At 41.6% G+C, this 17,048-nt stretch overlaps 1 protein-coding gene across 2 annotated transcripts in view; it reads right to left on the reverse strand.

Annotated features, from left to right (window-relative positions):
* Positions 1-214: 214 nt before the first annotated feature.
* LOC133840959 (mucin-2) overlaps positions 215-17,048 on the reverse strand; it is a 126,432-nt gene continuing 109,598 nt past the window's right edge. The window contains exons 6-9 of one of the 2 annotated variants that reach the window (XM_062273182.1): positions 5,322-8,386; positions 4,837-5,232; positions 2,461-2,688; positions 215-427 (exon numbers count right to left, since the gene is read on the reverse strand). In XM_062273182.1, coding sequence (XP_062129166.1) covers positions 296-427; positions 2,461-2,688; positions 4,837-5,232; positions 5,322-8,386 — 3,821 coding nt within the window. In that variant the 3' untranslated portion in view covers positions 215-295. Of the gene's footprint in view, positions 428-2,460; positions 2,689-4,836; positions 5,233-5,321; positions 8,396-17,048 lie in introns of both variants that reach the window. The other variant, XM_062273181.1, reaches the window with a different exon arrangement.

Consider the following 17,048-nt stretch of genomic DNA (forward strand, 5'->3'; position numbering starts at 1 on the left):
TTGTCATTATAGAGTTGTATAATATTATGTATGTATGTACGATATAATGTATATTTGTATGTATGTAAACACTAACTAGCGTTCGGTTAAATTGTATATCACTTAAATTATAATTATATAAAATTGCTTGGTTAATTAATAACGCATCAATACAAATTAATTTGGGGGCAAATTTTACTTAAATGCACATTTGCTGTATCAATTTTCATTGTCATTTTTTTTTTGCATTTTAATTGTAATTTTATTTATTTAATTTGTTATCCGCTTATCGATTGTCTTCCATTTCCAACTCCAACTAACTGCGCGCCAACATGCCGTTGATCATGATGTTGGCCAACGCATTGCGTCGCTTTCGCCAGGCTCCCATTCCCTGGGCGTGATACTGCAGCTGTGTGTACCATTGCTTCGTCCTTACGCCATCCTCAGCCTGTTGGGGAAAAAAAGATGAACGAAATGCGTTAGAAAATTATGATTGACTCGCCCATTTGACAGGTGACCTGTCTCTGTATATATAAGGCATATATTAGGAGTGTATCTTTGTGTGTGTGTGTGCCTATAACTGCTCAGTTGGCCGTAACTAAACGTTTCAATTTATGCAGCGCCAACTTACGTCCGTCTTTCAACCATTTTGTTGCGCATCTCTGCTTCACTTCCTTTCATTTCGTTTTGCTTTGCTTTTGCTTTTCTTTCTCTGATTTTTTTTTGCCCCCTTTTTTTTGTGTTAAATTTCAATAAATGTCATTCATTTTGGCAGGCACTCGACGTGCGTTGCCTCGACGCACTTCAAAAGGCGCCTCAGCCTCGTCCCCTCTAGGCTCCCTGCTGGCTACGCAGCCTACGTTTTGCTCTGGTTAAAAAAATTTGCATGAATGAATCGAAGCTGGAATCCTTCTGTTTAGTGTGGCGGGAGACGACAGCTCGTTTCATATTAGACAGGATTTGAAATGGATTTCTCCATACGCTTTTGTATCTTCTTCTGTCTGTTATTAAAAACGAAATCTCTAGCATATTAACTGCTATGCATTGTGCTTGTGCGACGCTCAAAAGTATGCTATACAAAATTTTGTTTGCAACCGGGCAAACTTGCTGTGCTATTAATACATTTTCCCTAGATATTTATGGCAAGTTCTCTATGCGAAGCATGTTTGCAGCATAGTGAACTAAATAGATTAATAGAAAGCTTGCGTTGTGTATTCCATTGATTTCCAACTGTTTTTGTGGGTATGTGAGTAGAAATTTAAGGAGCATCAAAATTTAGGTTTCTGCTTTGGCTGCTTAAAATTGTTGTGAATTGTTGAAGAAAAGTTGGCATTGCTTGTAAATTACATAAAATATAATTATCAATCAGTAATCAGATTGAATTTTAATTATAATGTAATGATTTTACCAACAGTTGCAACTGTAATTCATGAAAACTTTAATATTTGGTTTGCATGTACAAGAGTCGTGTTTATCAGCTCATATTTCAGTTGTGCTATCTATCGAAAAATTCTGGTATACAACATTGAAGATTGATTATTTGTGAAGACATTGTACCTAAAATTATTTCAAAATGGGTTTTGACCAGAAAAAGTGGTTAGATTTCCTATAGCTTTATGAGAAAGTATTTCTCGAATAAGTTTCTAGATGTCATCTTCTTTCTTCTAGATTAGTCAATATGTATAAAACAGTTTGAAAATGTTGTTGCAAACTCGTTATATAAGTATTATCTATAATTTCTCAAAACTTTATTTTCTACTAATACAAATTCATGCTACAAATATTCTCTACAATTGCTGACATTTTATTTTCTACTTTTTCATAAACTTTTTTAAAATTTCATACCATAAATATTTCCTACAATTTGCTGACACTTGTACTCCCATTTTTTTTATTAAACTTTATTAAATACCTGTACTCGATGTTGTCGCCAATCTTTCAGTCTGCAAATACCTAACAGCTGCTGCTGTCTCTGCTACCTATGCATAGTGTTAATTGTCTTGTTGCTGCTCTATTAACTTCATTGGAATCATCTGTTTGCAACATTTACAAATTCTCTGCCACAACGCCTCCCTCTCACACACACACACACTCACCCAGAGAAAACTATGCATGGAAAAAAGTTGTAACTTGTGGAACGCCAAACGGGAGCGCAAAACTAACGAAGCCCAAACATTGCCGGTGTGCAGTCAAAAGGCAAACGCTCTCTAATTCAAAAGCCAAGCGAACGGGCACACACATACACACATATACAACCATAAAAGGCAATCCCAGACAAACCCAGACAAACCTAAACGAAACCGAATCAACGAAACGAACCGGATGCCTGCAAAAAGGGCAAAAACAAAGAAGGAGCGCGTGGGAGGAATGGGAATGGGAATGGGTTAGGTACTCGTAACTGAATTGTAGTTTTGCTGTTAGTGTTAACTGAACTGGGAATGGGAATGGGGGAAGGGATGACTACTATCGACTACTACTCACTTTGAATATGAATGTGTCCTTCGATGAAATTTCCTGCACTTCGAAATAATCATCCCAATCCGCTTCGCTGCACACAACACATCTGTCCAGATACAACGGCTCCCGTATCAATGTATAGCGTCCGCATTTCTCCTTCACCAGCAGCAAAGAGGCCTCCCGAATGCCAGTGTGCTTCGGGAAATTCAGTTTATCCGACATGGCCTTCTCTGCCCTATAATTGGCACTTGGCTGTTGTTCGCAGAACGAGAGAGAGAAATGAAACAAAACATAGAAAAACGAAAAGAAAAGAAATGGAAAATTGTGTAAAAACGAAAACTAAACAAAATTACAACTAGCAAAATGCTCGATGTGGGCAGTGCGACATTGTTGAGCCCTGCAGATAACGCGAGACCAAGAGCAAGAGTAAGAGCGAGTGCACAAAGCATGTCAGAGCCTGGCCGAGTTGCCGCAGGAAGCAGCTGCTAGAGGTGCAGCTAGAGCTGGAGTCACAGCAAAAAGCAAGCAGAAAAAAACACATTCCTTGAATTGAGCAATTGTCGGTCGAGGCATTTTGCAAAAATTTAGAGCAGGGCACCAAACAAGCAAAAAAAGAGAAACCCAACTGAACAAGTGACACACGCAATGCGTCGCCATCGACGTGACACCCCCAAGTGCTCCCCTGCCTCTCCATTCTCTTCGCTCTCTTTCAATACACATTGGCCTCTTGTGTGTGCCCACTTGACGCCATCGGTTTTTCTTCATCATTTGTATTTTTTTTTTTGCTGTTGCTCTATCGTTTTTCGTTTTTTTTTCTTTTTTTGCAGAGTGTAAAACTGGTTTTGTTTTTAGGCATCAAAAGCAGATAGTTGCTTGGATAAGCACTTTTCATTACGGACAAGCCCTGGAAACGTTTCCGTTCCGTTCCGCTCAATGCTTCAATAGCCTTACCACGGATCCTGGCAATCGCCACTGACTCTCTGCCACTGACTCTGATTTGTTGAAATCTTTTATCGCACGGCAAACTGTTGCCATGACATCGCACAGAACCGCAATCCCAGGCCTCCTTTAACGATGTGGGAGGTGCCGGAGGAGCAGGTGGAAGTGGAAAGCAGGGAAAAGGCTATTAGAGGTAGTAGAAGAGCGTCAGTCGCCAGTCGCCAGTCGCTAATTGCCCTCACCTCATGTCAAACGCCTGAGCGTCGTCGTTTGTCGTTTCAGCTCACTCGCTTGTCGCTTGTCAAACGTGACCAATCGAAGGAGCTGCAGACTGGACGAGAGTGCGGGGGAGAATGGGGGAACATTCTCTCTCTCTGCGCCAGAGATGGACACGTGAGATGCATTCCGTTCATTTCTCACTGTCAATTGTGCCGTGAACTCTAGAGATTGCACTTAGATTTATGGCAGCAACTTGCATTTTGTGTTAATGATGCTGCTCTGCTCTGTGTCTCCTCTCTTGTGAGAGACGAAAGTCCCTAGTGTCTTTTCAATAAGTAATAGCAACAGAGCTGAGTTCTCGTGAGTTTGGCTAAACAAAAGTCACTTTAACTGACTATTTTAGCTCAGTCTTTAGTACTACTTATTTGGTGGATAGTCTAGTGATTGTGAAAGCTAACTAAAACGATATAAGTGTCTTCACATATAAAACAAGTAAGAAAACTACAATGGATAGTGCTCGGCTCAGAGATCTCTGCGACCGATTTTAAATACAAGCAAAACAGTGCGGTATTGTTCTAACTTATTTAGTACTAAGTACTAAGAAATACTAAAACATACCGAAGGCTATGTTTGGTATATCGATATAATTTGACGTTGAAAAGAAACCTAACATAATAAAATATATCTGATTGTCAACTAATGCCACAACGAAACGATTTTATGATTGCCTTTCAAATATTTTTACTCTGAGAGAGTCTTCATTCATTCTCATTAGGAATTCTTATTGATACATCTCTGATATACATATGTACTTGAATTTTCATTTAATGATTATTCTTTAAAATAATTTCTTGCTCATACTCGTTAATATTTTCTAGATCTGTTGCTCATAAAGTAAACTCAATTTATATTTATTTCATAATATAAAGTTCTCTTGAATTTTTTCCCATAGCCATCATTTAATCTCTTTCTTACGAGCTTAAATTGCAATTTATCTGTCAGCTTTACTAATCACACTCAGCTCTGTTTTTAGCATGCTTTGAAAACTCTGTTGCTTTTGCTCCAGCTCCAGCTCGTGACTCAATAGACTCACGTTCGCTTTTCTAATGAGTGCACTCGTGATTCAATCGTCACCTGCTACCTCTCTAGAGAGAGTCTGCCTCTCTTCCTCCCTCCCTCCCTCCCCCTCTTCCTCACTGCTACCACGTTTACACTAAGCTCTCCCCTGGTGGACGGACATACCTTGCCGTTGGTCACGAGCAGCGCATTGACTGGGGTCAATTTGATGGTGCGCGCCTTCTTCCAGTTGCTGTCGGTGGGCTGCGTGTAGAGCAGTTTGCCCTCCATGGCAAAGCGGACCTCATCGTGATTCCATTCGAGTATGTCGATGGCCATTTTGCGCAGCTTGATGTTTATCATATCAATTTCGCAGGAGGCGCGACGATTCGGACTCGAGGAGCTGATGCGACGCCAGAGTTTCGTGGGCACATCCTTGGCCTCCTGGTTGATGTGATTCAAATGCAATTCAATTTTCTCTTGCGCCTGTTTGAGCAGCTCACGTCCATCGAGATGTGACGGCGTCACTTTGTACAATCGAGCCAACAGCAATGGATACTTGGTGACACGCTGCACGGGAACCTGTTCGGGAGAGGAGAGAGAGATAACGAAAGGGGTAAACAGCTGTTCTTTGTCGGTGCAAGTCATGAATATAAACTAAGGACACTCACCATCAGAAACGAGTTGAGATTCATGCGACGCAGCACAGCGTTCTCCATTTGCGATACCTTCAGGAAGATGCGCAGCAACTCCTTCTCCTTCTCGAGATTGGCGAGCAGCAAACTGGCGCCCGCCTGCCGCACACAATAGCTCTCGAAGGCGTGCAGCATTTGGGTAAAATCGAGAAAGATGCGTCCAATGTTCACCGTGAGTAGATCATCATCGCCCTGCTCGAGGGCAATGTCCAGGGCATCGCGCATTCGCTCGGCCAGCGTCTGATTGTTCTCCAGCAAGTCTTCCGTGTTGAGGAAGATGGCGGAGAGCTGCTCCTGTGTCAGCAACCCGGCGACCAGCATCGGATGACAGAACTCCTCGAGTATAATTTGCAAATCCCGACCGTATTTCTCCTCCGTCTCCACAATCTCTGTGATGATCTCTTTGCGCTCCACACGCTTCTTGCCACACTTGCGGCACACCAACGGGGCATACAACACGCCCGCCTCAGTCAGTTGAGTTTCCACAGCGCCATCGCAGTCCTCGCACAGATGTAAAGGACTCACCGCAGGTTGATATTTGCTGCGCGATGATTTGCTCGTCTCGGAGCCAACGCCCGAATCCTGACGCTCCACATCGCTGCCGCTCTTGCCGCAAATGAATGTGTGAGGCGGTGGCGACAACGAACTCATGTTGCTGTGACTATCGTCGCTGCTGCTGACGCGCTTCTCCAGTTCACTCAGCGTGTCCGTGGCCTCTTCCTCGATGATCTTCGGATTGTTGCTGTAATCGAAGCTCTCCTCACGCGCCAAACCACGCTCCTTGGCATCCACTAGGTAGGAGAGTATATCGTACTTGGAGGCGCCTTCGAAGATGGAGCGAGCTGCCTTCTTCTCCAGCTCGGCATCGTTCAAAGGTGGTGCAGTCAGTGGCAATGGAGGCGGCACTTCGTTGATCTCCTCATAAATAGGATCGCCATTCATTCGTATCGATTCGTAGTGATGTTCGGCCTCGGCGTGCGTGGCATGTTCGATCTCTGCCAGCGTGGCATCCACTAGCAGCTGATAGAATTTGGCACGCGTTGTGGCATCCACTTCTGGTTGTTCAACCGGCTCCTCCTCGATCACGCCAGCTGCTGTCAGTTCACTTGAGCAGCTTTGATAGCAATCGGATTCATTGGCCGCCGCCTCGAAGTCGAACAACTCGTAATTGTGGGCGGAGGCAAAGCTATTGGCGGAACTGATGCTGCCGCGATTCGACAGACGATCCTCCTCTTTGGTTACCGCTGCTGCTGCTGTCGCTACAATTGGTTGCCGCTCGAGTCGCACACGCTGCAGCGAGACGCTAATCAAGCGATTCATGTCGTCGTGATCTTTGGTGCCGCTCATGTCGATGGCCTGACGTGATTGCTGCAGCCTCTGCAGTGAGTTCTCAATCAGCTCGGCCACCGTATCGGTCTCCAAGCCATCGGCCACCTGACCCAGCATGGGATCCTGCAACAGCTTGGCAATGAAGCTGCTGTTGTTGTTCGTCGGTGTTGTCTCTGGTGATTCTGGTTGCTTCTTGCTGCTGCTCGACACACGCAGTCCACACACATGTGGCACCAGATTGCGTTTGACGGCTTCGACTGGGTTGCGTAGTATCTTCAGCAGCTCGGTTTCGTGCGGCACCAGTGTGGCAGAGGATGACGTAGGCAAGGGCGTAGATGCGGCAGTGGGCGTGGCTGTTGTTGGTGGCGGTGTTGCTGGCATTGAACTGATTGCTGGCGGCGTTGTATTGATCGGCGTGGTGCTCGTTGCCTTTGCCTCCTTCTTCTCCTTCTCGTAGTCCAACCTTATCAAGGTGCGTCCACGTCCGCTGGAGCTGCTGCTGCTCGATGTGGAGCTGCTCGAGGTGCTGGAAATGCAGCTGGCCGAACGCTGCAGATTGATCTCCGTGTTGTTCCCTAGGCTGCTTCGAATTGGGATGATTGCTCCCAGTTGCTGTTGCTGCTGCTGTTGTTGACTGCGCAGTGTGTTGAGCAAATTGTGCTCGTGCTCGACGCTGCTCACATTGATGCAAACACTGTTGGCCACCTGACTGTTGACCACCACCGAGGATTGGTAGAGCGGTTGCGCTGCATCGGCGCTGAGGTTCATTGTCGAGTAACAATCATCGCCATTAATCAGTATCGATGTCTTTTTGGGTGCCACATCCGTTGCTGCCGTTGCGGTGGCATGCTGCAAGCGTGGCGAGTGCTGCCGCAGCACAACATTGTGGTCCGAAGAGGAGTGCAACAGCTGCTGCTGCTGTTGCTCCCCCTCCTGTTGTTCGCTGTGCGAGATTTTCAAGCGATGCACCTCGTTGCTCTGCTTGTTAAAGGGCGCCACTCGCACCACAGTTCGTTGTGCTTGCTGTCGAGGAGGAGCAGCAGTTGACTTATTGATTTGCTGTGGCTGCTGCTGCTGCTGTTGCTGCTCTGCTAATCCGTTTGCGGTCGGTGTGGCAAGCGTTGTCATCGCTGTCTTTGGGGGTGGCGGCGGTGGCGGCGGCTCTGTGGGCCGCCTTTGAAATAAATCTCTCGAGTCGTTGCGGTTGCTTTTTATGCGCAGCGCCATTGTGTCCTTAAAATTTAAAATGACATTCTGTGGCCCACTGCCCTGCGACTGTGTCGGAGATTCGCTGCTGCTCCGACTACTGCTCTGACTGCTCTGGCTCTGGCTTCCATTCTGTTGGCCATTCTGCTGTGCTGGGGACACGGACACGGCCGAGTTCTTGTTGGGCGCGCCAGACAAATGCCTTTCGCTGTGAGCGCGTCTGATGGGATTTCGCGATTGTGTCGTTTGTGCTGCACGCTTTTCACTTGCCCGCGGCACCAACTCCGACTCCGTCTTCGTCTCCGTCTTCGTCTTTGTCTCCGCCTCCGACTCTGCTTTATCCTCCAGTTGCTTCAGCTCCTTTGTCTCCTTCTTGTCTGCAACCTCAGTTTGCTGCTTGCTGCTGTCGTTGTGCTCGTCATCATCGTCATAATCGCGATTTGCTGCTGTCGTCTTTTGGGTTGCCGCTGCTGCTCCTTCAGCTTCAGCTTCAGTTGCTGTCGCTGCTGTTGTGCCTGCAAAAGTAAAGATGGTAGTTGCTTGTGGTGAGTGGCAAGTGCTGAATCGCGTGTCGCAGCTAGCAAAATGTTGCTTTTGTAATGTAAACCCAAGACACCCAAGCTCAAGTCGAGGCAAGGCAACCAAATGGAGCCTACCCAAAATGATGACGAGACGCGGGGGGAACGATGCAAAACGAGCCAAGTAAATGGCGGAGAAAAAGTAAAGCAAGCGTCGCCTTTGCCTTTGCTTTCTCATGGGCTCTGCTTACTTTTCCAGCTAGTTTGGCGACAAACTTTAGCCTCTGTCAGGCTTCCTACATTTGGATTTAAGATTAAATTTATATAAATTGGGGACAGCTTAAGTTGAATTCAAGTTTGCCAAATTAGATTTGTTAATCAACAGCTTTCTTAAATTCCTAATTTATAATGTTGTTGATCAAATAACCTAGTATATATTTTATTGATTAAATTGTAATTTTGTGGTAAATAATTGATTGTCCCTTGTTATACTACTTTTAGAATTATGCCTTGGTTTGTTTGCCATTGAAATTGCAGTACTTTGCACTTTTCCTTATATTTGTCCACTTTTCATTTCATTTCTTTACCCTACTCCCAGTTATTTGTTTTAGGTGGGTAGTTATTTGGTTTTATATTTTGTATAATAATCAATTTTATGTTTTCCTTTTACTTTTTCTGAAAGACTATATGAATTTGGATTTAATATTATATTTATTTATTTTTGTAAGCATTGAAGTTTTGTTCAAGTTTTTTATTTTTATTAATTTGGTGGACGCAGAAAACCAATAATTGAAAGCACACTAACTCAATTTGAGTATTGAGTTTTGTTGAGTGTTTTTAAATATAGATTTTAGGTATTAAAAACTTGTTATTTTTTTCTCAAATATTTAATGTTACTCAACCATTTGAACATGGGTACGTTGCTCTGACAATTTTTTCTTTTAGTTGTCCGTTTTTCATTCAACTATTATATTTATTTTCTTGCTTTGTTGCCAAGCAATTTTAGCTATATTTCGGCTAAACTTGCTAACGCTAGTTGCTCTGTGAGGCGTGCACAACAACATGATGCATGCGGACTTATGCGCTTGTGGCAGGCAAATAGTAGCCAGTAGTTACTGCCATAATAATGCCACGTCTGCCACTCCCTCACACTCTCTCTTTTCCCCTCTCTCGGCCACTACATCCCCACTATGCTGGCTCTGGTTGACAGCCACTTAAAGATGTGCTTGCCAGCGATAAGGTGTTTTGTTTTGGTTTTCGGTTTTCGGCTGTGGTGATGGCTGTGGCTTGACTTGGGGTTCTCCATCCACCTTCGCCTCCGTCTCCGCCCACCTTCAGGCCAGTTGAGTAGCACTTGCTCTCCCCTTGCCCCCCCGCCTTGTGGCCCCTTTGCAGCTCGCTGACAATATGTACATATCTTTATTTATGGTAAATTGGGTGATTTACGTTGCGGCCGATAAGCGTTGCCTTTCAGCGGCTGACGCTTTTGCTGCTCTACTGCCTTGGCTTGGCTTGTCCTTGGCTTTCAGCTTGGCTTCGGCTTGTCGGCTTGGCCTGTTGGCGTGTTGTTGTCCTTCTGCGCTGGCATTTTGAATTGCCAGAGTCAGCTCAAGTCCTTGACTTGAATGTTTCGCTGGGTGCCACAAGTCAACGCTGCTAAATGGCGATGGCATTATTTTTGGGGCAGCAGCCATGGCTTTTATTTTTGTTAGTCGGGTTAAGAGCGAAATGCCAGGACGACAGGCTGCTTTATGCGTCTGTCACCGCGGGCAAGAAGAAAGGAAAGAAAGGACAACGACAACGACAACAACGACGACGAGGACGTGGACGAATGGCGACACTGGCATTGCTTGTGCCAGCGATATTCTCGGCAGCAAACAATTTGTGTCGGAATTAAGATAATAGATTACATTTAAATGTTTTTTGCAGACTACAAAAAAGGGTTCGCGACGCGCTCCAAAGAGATATTTTCAAGTTTGAGTTGCTGCTGCTGCTGCTTTTGCTGTTGACGTCAACCACAAAAACCCCGAAAAAGGCGACGATAATGCAGGACGCTGCCAGTCAGTCAAGTTAGTCACCCATTAACACCCACTCGCTCACACACACACACACACACACTCACACGTTATCCTTGAAGAGCATCCTTATCAGGCTCCCTCACTCTTTGCGTCCATTTTAATGAGTGTGAAAAGTGAGCTGCTTTTATGGCTAACTCTTCTACGTTCTGCTTGGCTCGTCCACCTTTACATTTTATGTTAATGAGTGTCATCAACGCTGGAGATTTGAGCCGCTCTCTCCCAGTGGCCTTTGAACCCGAATGCGGCTCAAATGACACAAAATGTTCAAGCCATAAGCAAGCATTAACCATGTACATCTGTCCGATTTTCTATTCTGTGCTGTGGAGCAGCTTTCCACTACAGTTAAATTAATTAATTGTGGCAACCACTTGAATTTCAATCGACTATTGGCGTCAGTCCTTTCGATGCTTGCCTTTGGCATGCTTACTCTTTATTTTTTTTTTTTTGTGTATAACCCTTTTGTGCTCTAATCGCATTTGCCAAGTTAGTTTGCTATGCAAAATAGCGACAAATTACAACAATAACAACAATACGAATGAATACGCGAAGTGAAACTACAATTACAATACAAATCGTGAGATTATAAACGGTAAAAGAGACTGACTGACTGATGGATACTGCCAACTGGTTCTCTACCTAGTTGTTGTTTAGGTGAAAAGTACTTGAAAGTTGGCAAAGTTATCCTAATAAATTTTACATTATTGTAGGAAATTATTATGATGATAATAAATTAAAAAAATCAATCTTTTTAAAGCTCCCTAAAAGATTTCCACTTGATTTTCCAAGCTAATCTTAAAACTATAAGAGAGTTTATCTTTATCTCTCAACTTAATAGATTATTTGTCCTTCTTATTTATGACAATTCTGTCATTAGAATGTTGAACTAGATGTACAACTTAAACTATGAAAACATCTAGTTAAATCTGTCTTAGCTTCTTAGAATTTATTCTCATCATGCCCTTTAGCGTATTGTTATTTTGCTGCTGAGTATGAAAACCATAGCGAAACAAAGCAGACTAAAACGAAATCAGCTTTTCTTTTATTTGCCACACTTTTCTCATTTTTATTTTCTACGCTTGTTTTTTGTGCTACTCCTTTTTCTGTTGCTGTTACTTTTGTTGCTGCTGCTGCTGTTGCTGCTGCGGCTGCTGTTGATGTTGCCACTACTACTAAATGCCACCTGCTTAGCGAAGCTTCCAGCACAGCCACTTAATGAGATTTTGTTGAAAATTACGTTTGTATTGTTGTTCGTGTATTGTTGTTGTAATCGCTTGTCTTTGAGTTGAAATATTTAATTAACACCTTTTGTGCTCGCATTGTCAAGCACTTGGCAGCACAAAATTTGCTAAATATTCGTTCCACTTACAAAGGACTTCCACAAGCAGAAGTAAAAGTACAAGTAAATCTGATATTTGACAAGCTGCCAAGACTGTCAAGTGAAAAGTTCCACTTCGCTGCTGCTTCGCTAATAAAAATATAATTACATTTTTGTTCCCAGAATATTTGATTAGCTTGCGAAAATATTTGTCCAAATAATTTACTAAATTAAAATAGAGATTATGTTTTACTAATAATAAAATAATATAATCATTATTAATAAACAAAAAATGTTTGCTTACTAATAAAGTCAATAACTTAAACCTTCTGCATTTCATGTTTATTTTCATTATTATTATTATTATTACACACAGATACATGTGTAACAGCCTAACGAATGCCGCTTTGTGGGAGTGAATCAGGGGCGTTTTGATAGGTGGGCGTGGCTGTGTGCAGTTGAGAAGAAAAAGTAATTAAAAGCATTACTTGTCCGGATTAGTAAAACATTTTAATTTAGTTGTTGCACAAAAGCAAACCGACAGTTGGATTGAATGTGGGAGAAGGAAAAGGAAGAGGAGGAGGGAGGAGGTTGGCGAGGCGTGGCGCATCAGTGAGTCAAACTGAAATGGGTCAATAAATCCAAGCTTAATTTTATTGCTCTGCGCGCGCTTTTCACTATTTTCCAGTGCGAGAAACGAGCGCAAAAGCGAAAGAAATATAAATCGCAATGGTAAACAAATCAAAATAAATGAGTAACAAAAGCAAAGCGAGTTCTTTCTCCCTTCTCCCCTCTCCTTTCTCCCCAACCCCCTTAAGCATCACTTCATGCTCAACTTGCTGACAAGCTGACAAACTGACTCAAGTCTCTTTTTCTCTCTGGCAAGATGCCGAACAGCAGCAGCAACATTTCGAATTGCGATGTCGATTGCGCTTGGAGATTGCGATTTGGGTTTCTTTTGCTATCGGACTCTGTAATAATATTGCCAGTAAGGAAAAAAATAAAGAGCCAAGACGAAGGCAGGACTACAAACATTGTTTGTGTACATTTTGGCTCATTTCAATAAAAAAAAGAAGGAGAAGAGAAACGAAATCGCAAGGCGAAGTAAAAATTTACTAGCCGTAAAAGCCAGAACATGTCATGCTTGTTGTTGTTGTTGTTCTTGTCAGCTGTTGTTGTCAGTTGTTGTTGTTGTATTTGCTGATGGGATAAAGCATATAAACTCGCATTAGAAATGCACGAGTTGATTTGAGTTTCATTTTGGCAGCGAAATAAGCAAACAATGCCCAAAACAATTGCAACTGAACTCAACTGAATGAAACAAAACAGCTATTGTTATTGCCATTGCTATCAAAGTTGCAGCATAAGGTAGTACGACCAACATCATCAACCCAACAAAAACAAAGGCAAGGCAAGGACGGGCAAAATAGTGTGCAACACTTTACTGTTGTTGTCGTGGCACGTTTCGTCGGCCTGCGCAACATTCATTTCCTGCTCCTTGAGCTGCAGGACATCAGCCGCCTCGTGCCTCGTGCTTTGTCTTCGATGCATCTTTTTAAATGCGCGTAAAGTACTTATAGTAGCATCCGACAACGGCGTTGCTTATATTATATTTTCCATTTTGTTGCAAACAAAAACAAGAAATGAAAACGACAACGAAAACGAAAACTGTGCTTGCCAAACATATTGCAAAAGCGCAAACAGCGAGCATAAGATGCGTTGAAAATCTTTTATCAGTGAAATTATTTGCCCAGGGACAACGTAGAAGAAGAAGAAGCAGCGCATAAGAAGAATGAATGCGCCCAAAAAGCAAAAAATGAAATTCGCAAAAATATCTAAAAGAAACCAAAGAAATAACTGCGGCAACCAGATTGAGAGGGAGTTGCAGCGGCTGCGGACGGATGTGGCACACAAAAGCAACTGGCCAAAACAAGGCTCTGGCCTCAAAAAAAAAAAAGTTGCAAGCCAAATGTGTTGGAAAATTTTCTTACTGAACGGTTATAACAACGTTGCGAAAACGTTAACGTTTTTCCTTTGCCTGCGCTGCAGCATTTCGAAATCTGCGCGAGCCCCAAGAAGTATGCTACACTTTTCTTTAATGGCAGTCGCATCGCTTTTATGTCAAAAAAATTGTGAGAAAAAGCGAATTGGATTCAAGTTAATTGCAGCACAGCAAATGTTTAATACTCTTGCTAATGGAAATTGCAATGAAATGAATGGCGATTAATATAATGGCAATGAAAAGTGCACTGCGAAGGCAATGAATAAGTCTAATATTAATGCTAATGATGTTAAAGTCTTTTATTGTAATTATTATGGGAAATTAATGAAAATTGCAATGAGCAGAATGATGATAATAATAATGAATAATGATTTTTAGCTTAATAAGGAAACTGTTTATGTGTTTTGATGTTTTATTCTGACAAATTGCAATAATACTGCTGATCCGAAGCTTGTACTTAATTTTAATGAAAACTATAAAGCTTATGAAAATACTTAATAAACCAAACAACAAACATAAGCATGAATCATTATGCTTCTAAAAAACATATTAAATTTAAAACTAATGAAAATTGTAATGCTAATGAAATCACTAATAAGAAGGAAAATGACAATAAGTACAACAATCAACAACCAATTACTGCTGACATCAAAATAGTTAATCATCGGAGTAACTCTAATGTCAAAATAAAGCTAAGTAAAAGCATTAATAATAATTTCTTTTCCCAAATCCTAAAATCAATTGAATATTTAAGCTGCATACCAAAAGCACTCTACCCTTTGCGAAGTGCATTAAGAGGAGGAAAAAGTCGAAATGCGGGATGCTGAAGGACTAGCCGTAAAAAGGCTGAGTTGCACCGGCGAGCTGCTGCTGCTGTTGCTGCCACTGCTTTTATGGCCAGTATTTTTTCGGGGGCGTAGACATCGCTGCTGCTGTCTCACCTGACTGTGCCAGACAATGCGCTGCTGCATTATTTAAAGATGAAGCCCAACAGCAGTATCAACGGCAGTGGCAGAAGCAGTGGCAAAAGCAGAAGCAGAAGCAGTGGAAGAAGCGTGGCCAGTGGCAACGTTGGCAGTGGCAAAGGGAACGCGCAAAATGCAATTAAAGCGCCGCTGCTACGACGGAACCTTTCAGAAATCTACTCGTAAAATTTGCGCATGCATTGGCAGGCAACAACAATAATAACAACAACAACTACAACAACAACAACAACAACAACAACAGAGAGAGAAGAGATGAAGCTGATGCTAAAACTGAGCACAAGTTTCAGACAACTTCTAAAAATACTAAAAATACTTAATTTAGCTGCAAAATGTCGCTGGCTTTTGTTTTTCAACGCGCGTAGCAACCTTACAGTACCCGAGGTGCAACTGCTTCACCTCTCCCCCAACCCCAACCCCTCCTCACTTGCCCCATAACCCAGCTTGCCATCAAGAAGCGCTTTTGCTGCTTGCCTTTTTCAGCTGCTGTACGTGCAAACCTCGCAGTTGTATGTATGTGTTAGGGTATGTGTGTGTGTATGCGTATGTGTGTGCTAAGTGCAGTCATGACTGTTCCACTCTCTGTCGCTCTCTCTCTCACTGTCTCTCCATCTCATGCACTCTACGAGTGTGTGTGCATTAGAAACGCTTATGACAAACGGATATTAAGTTCAGCAGTCACGTAGCTCAGGTAAAATTCTTTTACGATAATTTTTTGTGAACAAAAAAAAAAAACAACAGCTACAACGACAACGACACGAAGTTGTGGAGACGCAGAGAAAAAAGCGAGTGCAGCGCCACGTAGTGAGCATCTTGACGGAGTTTTAAAGCAGCTCCAAGAACAGGACTTGTATCAGGATGCGTGCAAACATAATCACTATAAAAACTCGTGAAATTAGTTGAAATTGAGCGATGTTAAATAGGAGAATCTGCCTCGTAAATAAGATAGGTGAGAGTGCATTAAAGTTATGAGGATACATTTAATGAGTGCAGTCATTAAAGAGCTTTGATTGTCGCAAGTTACTTCAAGATATAGAGATAATTTTCATTTGTAACTCCGTCTTAATGGTGCTTAACTTTAAACCCAAGAGTTGTTAGTTAAATATACAAATATTATGGGAGCTTGATCTTTAATGGTTTGTGTGCATTTTGTCTGTTTGTCCATATGAACACTTAGATCTTAGAGATTCAAGGCATATTTTTTTGAGAGTAATATGCTAAATGTACGACAATATGTATATCCAATATATGTATGTACATTTTATTATATATCGCATGAATATCAATATACCAAATATATATTTTAGTATATACTAAATGGATATCAGAATATCAACTTTACATTTCGTTTTCACTATTTTTCGGTATATTAATTAATACCAAATGTATATAAATATACCAAATATGCATTTTAGTATATTTCACATATCAATATACCAAATATACATTTTAGAATATACCAAATGAATTTCAGTATACCACCTATAAATTTAAATTTTCAGTATTTTTTTGGTATACTAACTTGGTGAATTTAAATGATAATACCGCACTGTTTTCAATTTTTTAAGAACGGGTAGCGGGAAATATACCAAATGTATATCAATATACTGAATATACATTTCAGTATAAACCAAAGATATATCAATATACCAAAAATACATTTAAGTATATACCAAATGTATATCAATATACCAAATACAAATTACATGTTTGAGTATTTTTCAGTATATTAATTTAGTATATTTAAATGACAACACCGCAATGTTTTGCTATTATTTTCCTATTTTTATCTCATAGTAAGCTAAAAATTAAAACTTTGGGTATAAACAGCAATATTGGGTATAAAAAACAAGATAAATATCTCTTAATTTCGAGTATAAATATCCTGAGGGATAATAAATATAAGAGTTGTTTATATTGTGATGTTGGTTGCCAACTAGTTTCACTTTACAATCATTTATCTGCATTTCCATAATACTTGTTTGCTTTTGTTCCTGATTTAATTGAGTATTCGGGATATCATCTTAATAATAGAAGCATTATTTTTGCATTTACTCGTACACATATAATTTGATTGAGAGCGTCCACTCGACTGCTTTGCAAACACTAATTTAACTAAAAGTTTCGTTTATGTTCGAGTGCCGACAATGTTGCTGTTGTTGTTGCAAGCTTGGCTCAATTATTTGCGATTTACATGATTACATTTTAAGCACAATTTATGCATGCAAGTGTAAAATGTTGTTTAGCTGCAGCAACGAGCAAATGTTACGTA

The sequence above is a fragment of the Drosophila sulfurigaster genome, chromosome 3 (genome assembly GCF_023558435.1).
Source record: "Drosophila sulfurigaster albostrigata strain 15112-1811.04 chromosome 3, ASM2355843v2, whole genome shotgun sequence".
Classification (NCBI taxonomy): Eukaryota; Metazoa; Arthropoda; class Insecta; order Diptera; family Drosophilidae; genus Drosophila; species Drosophila sulfurigaster.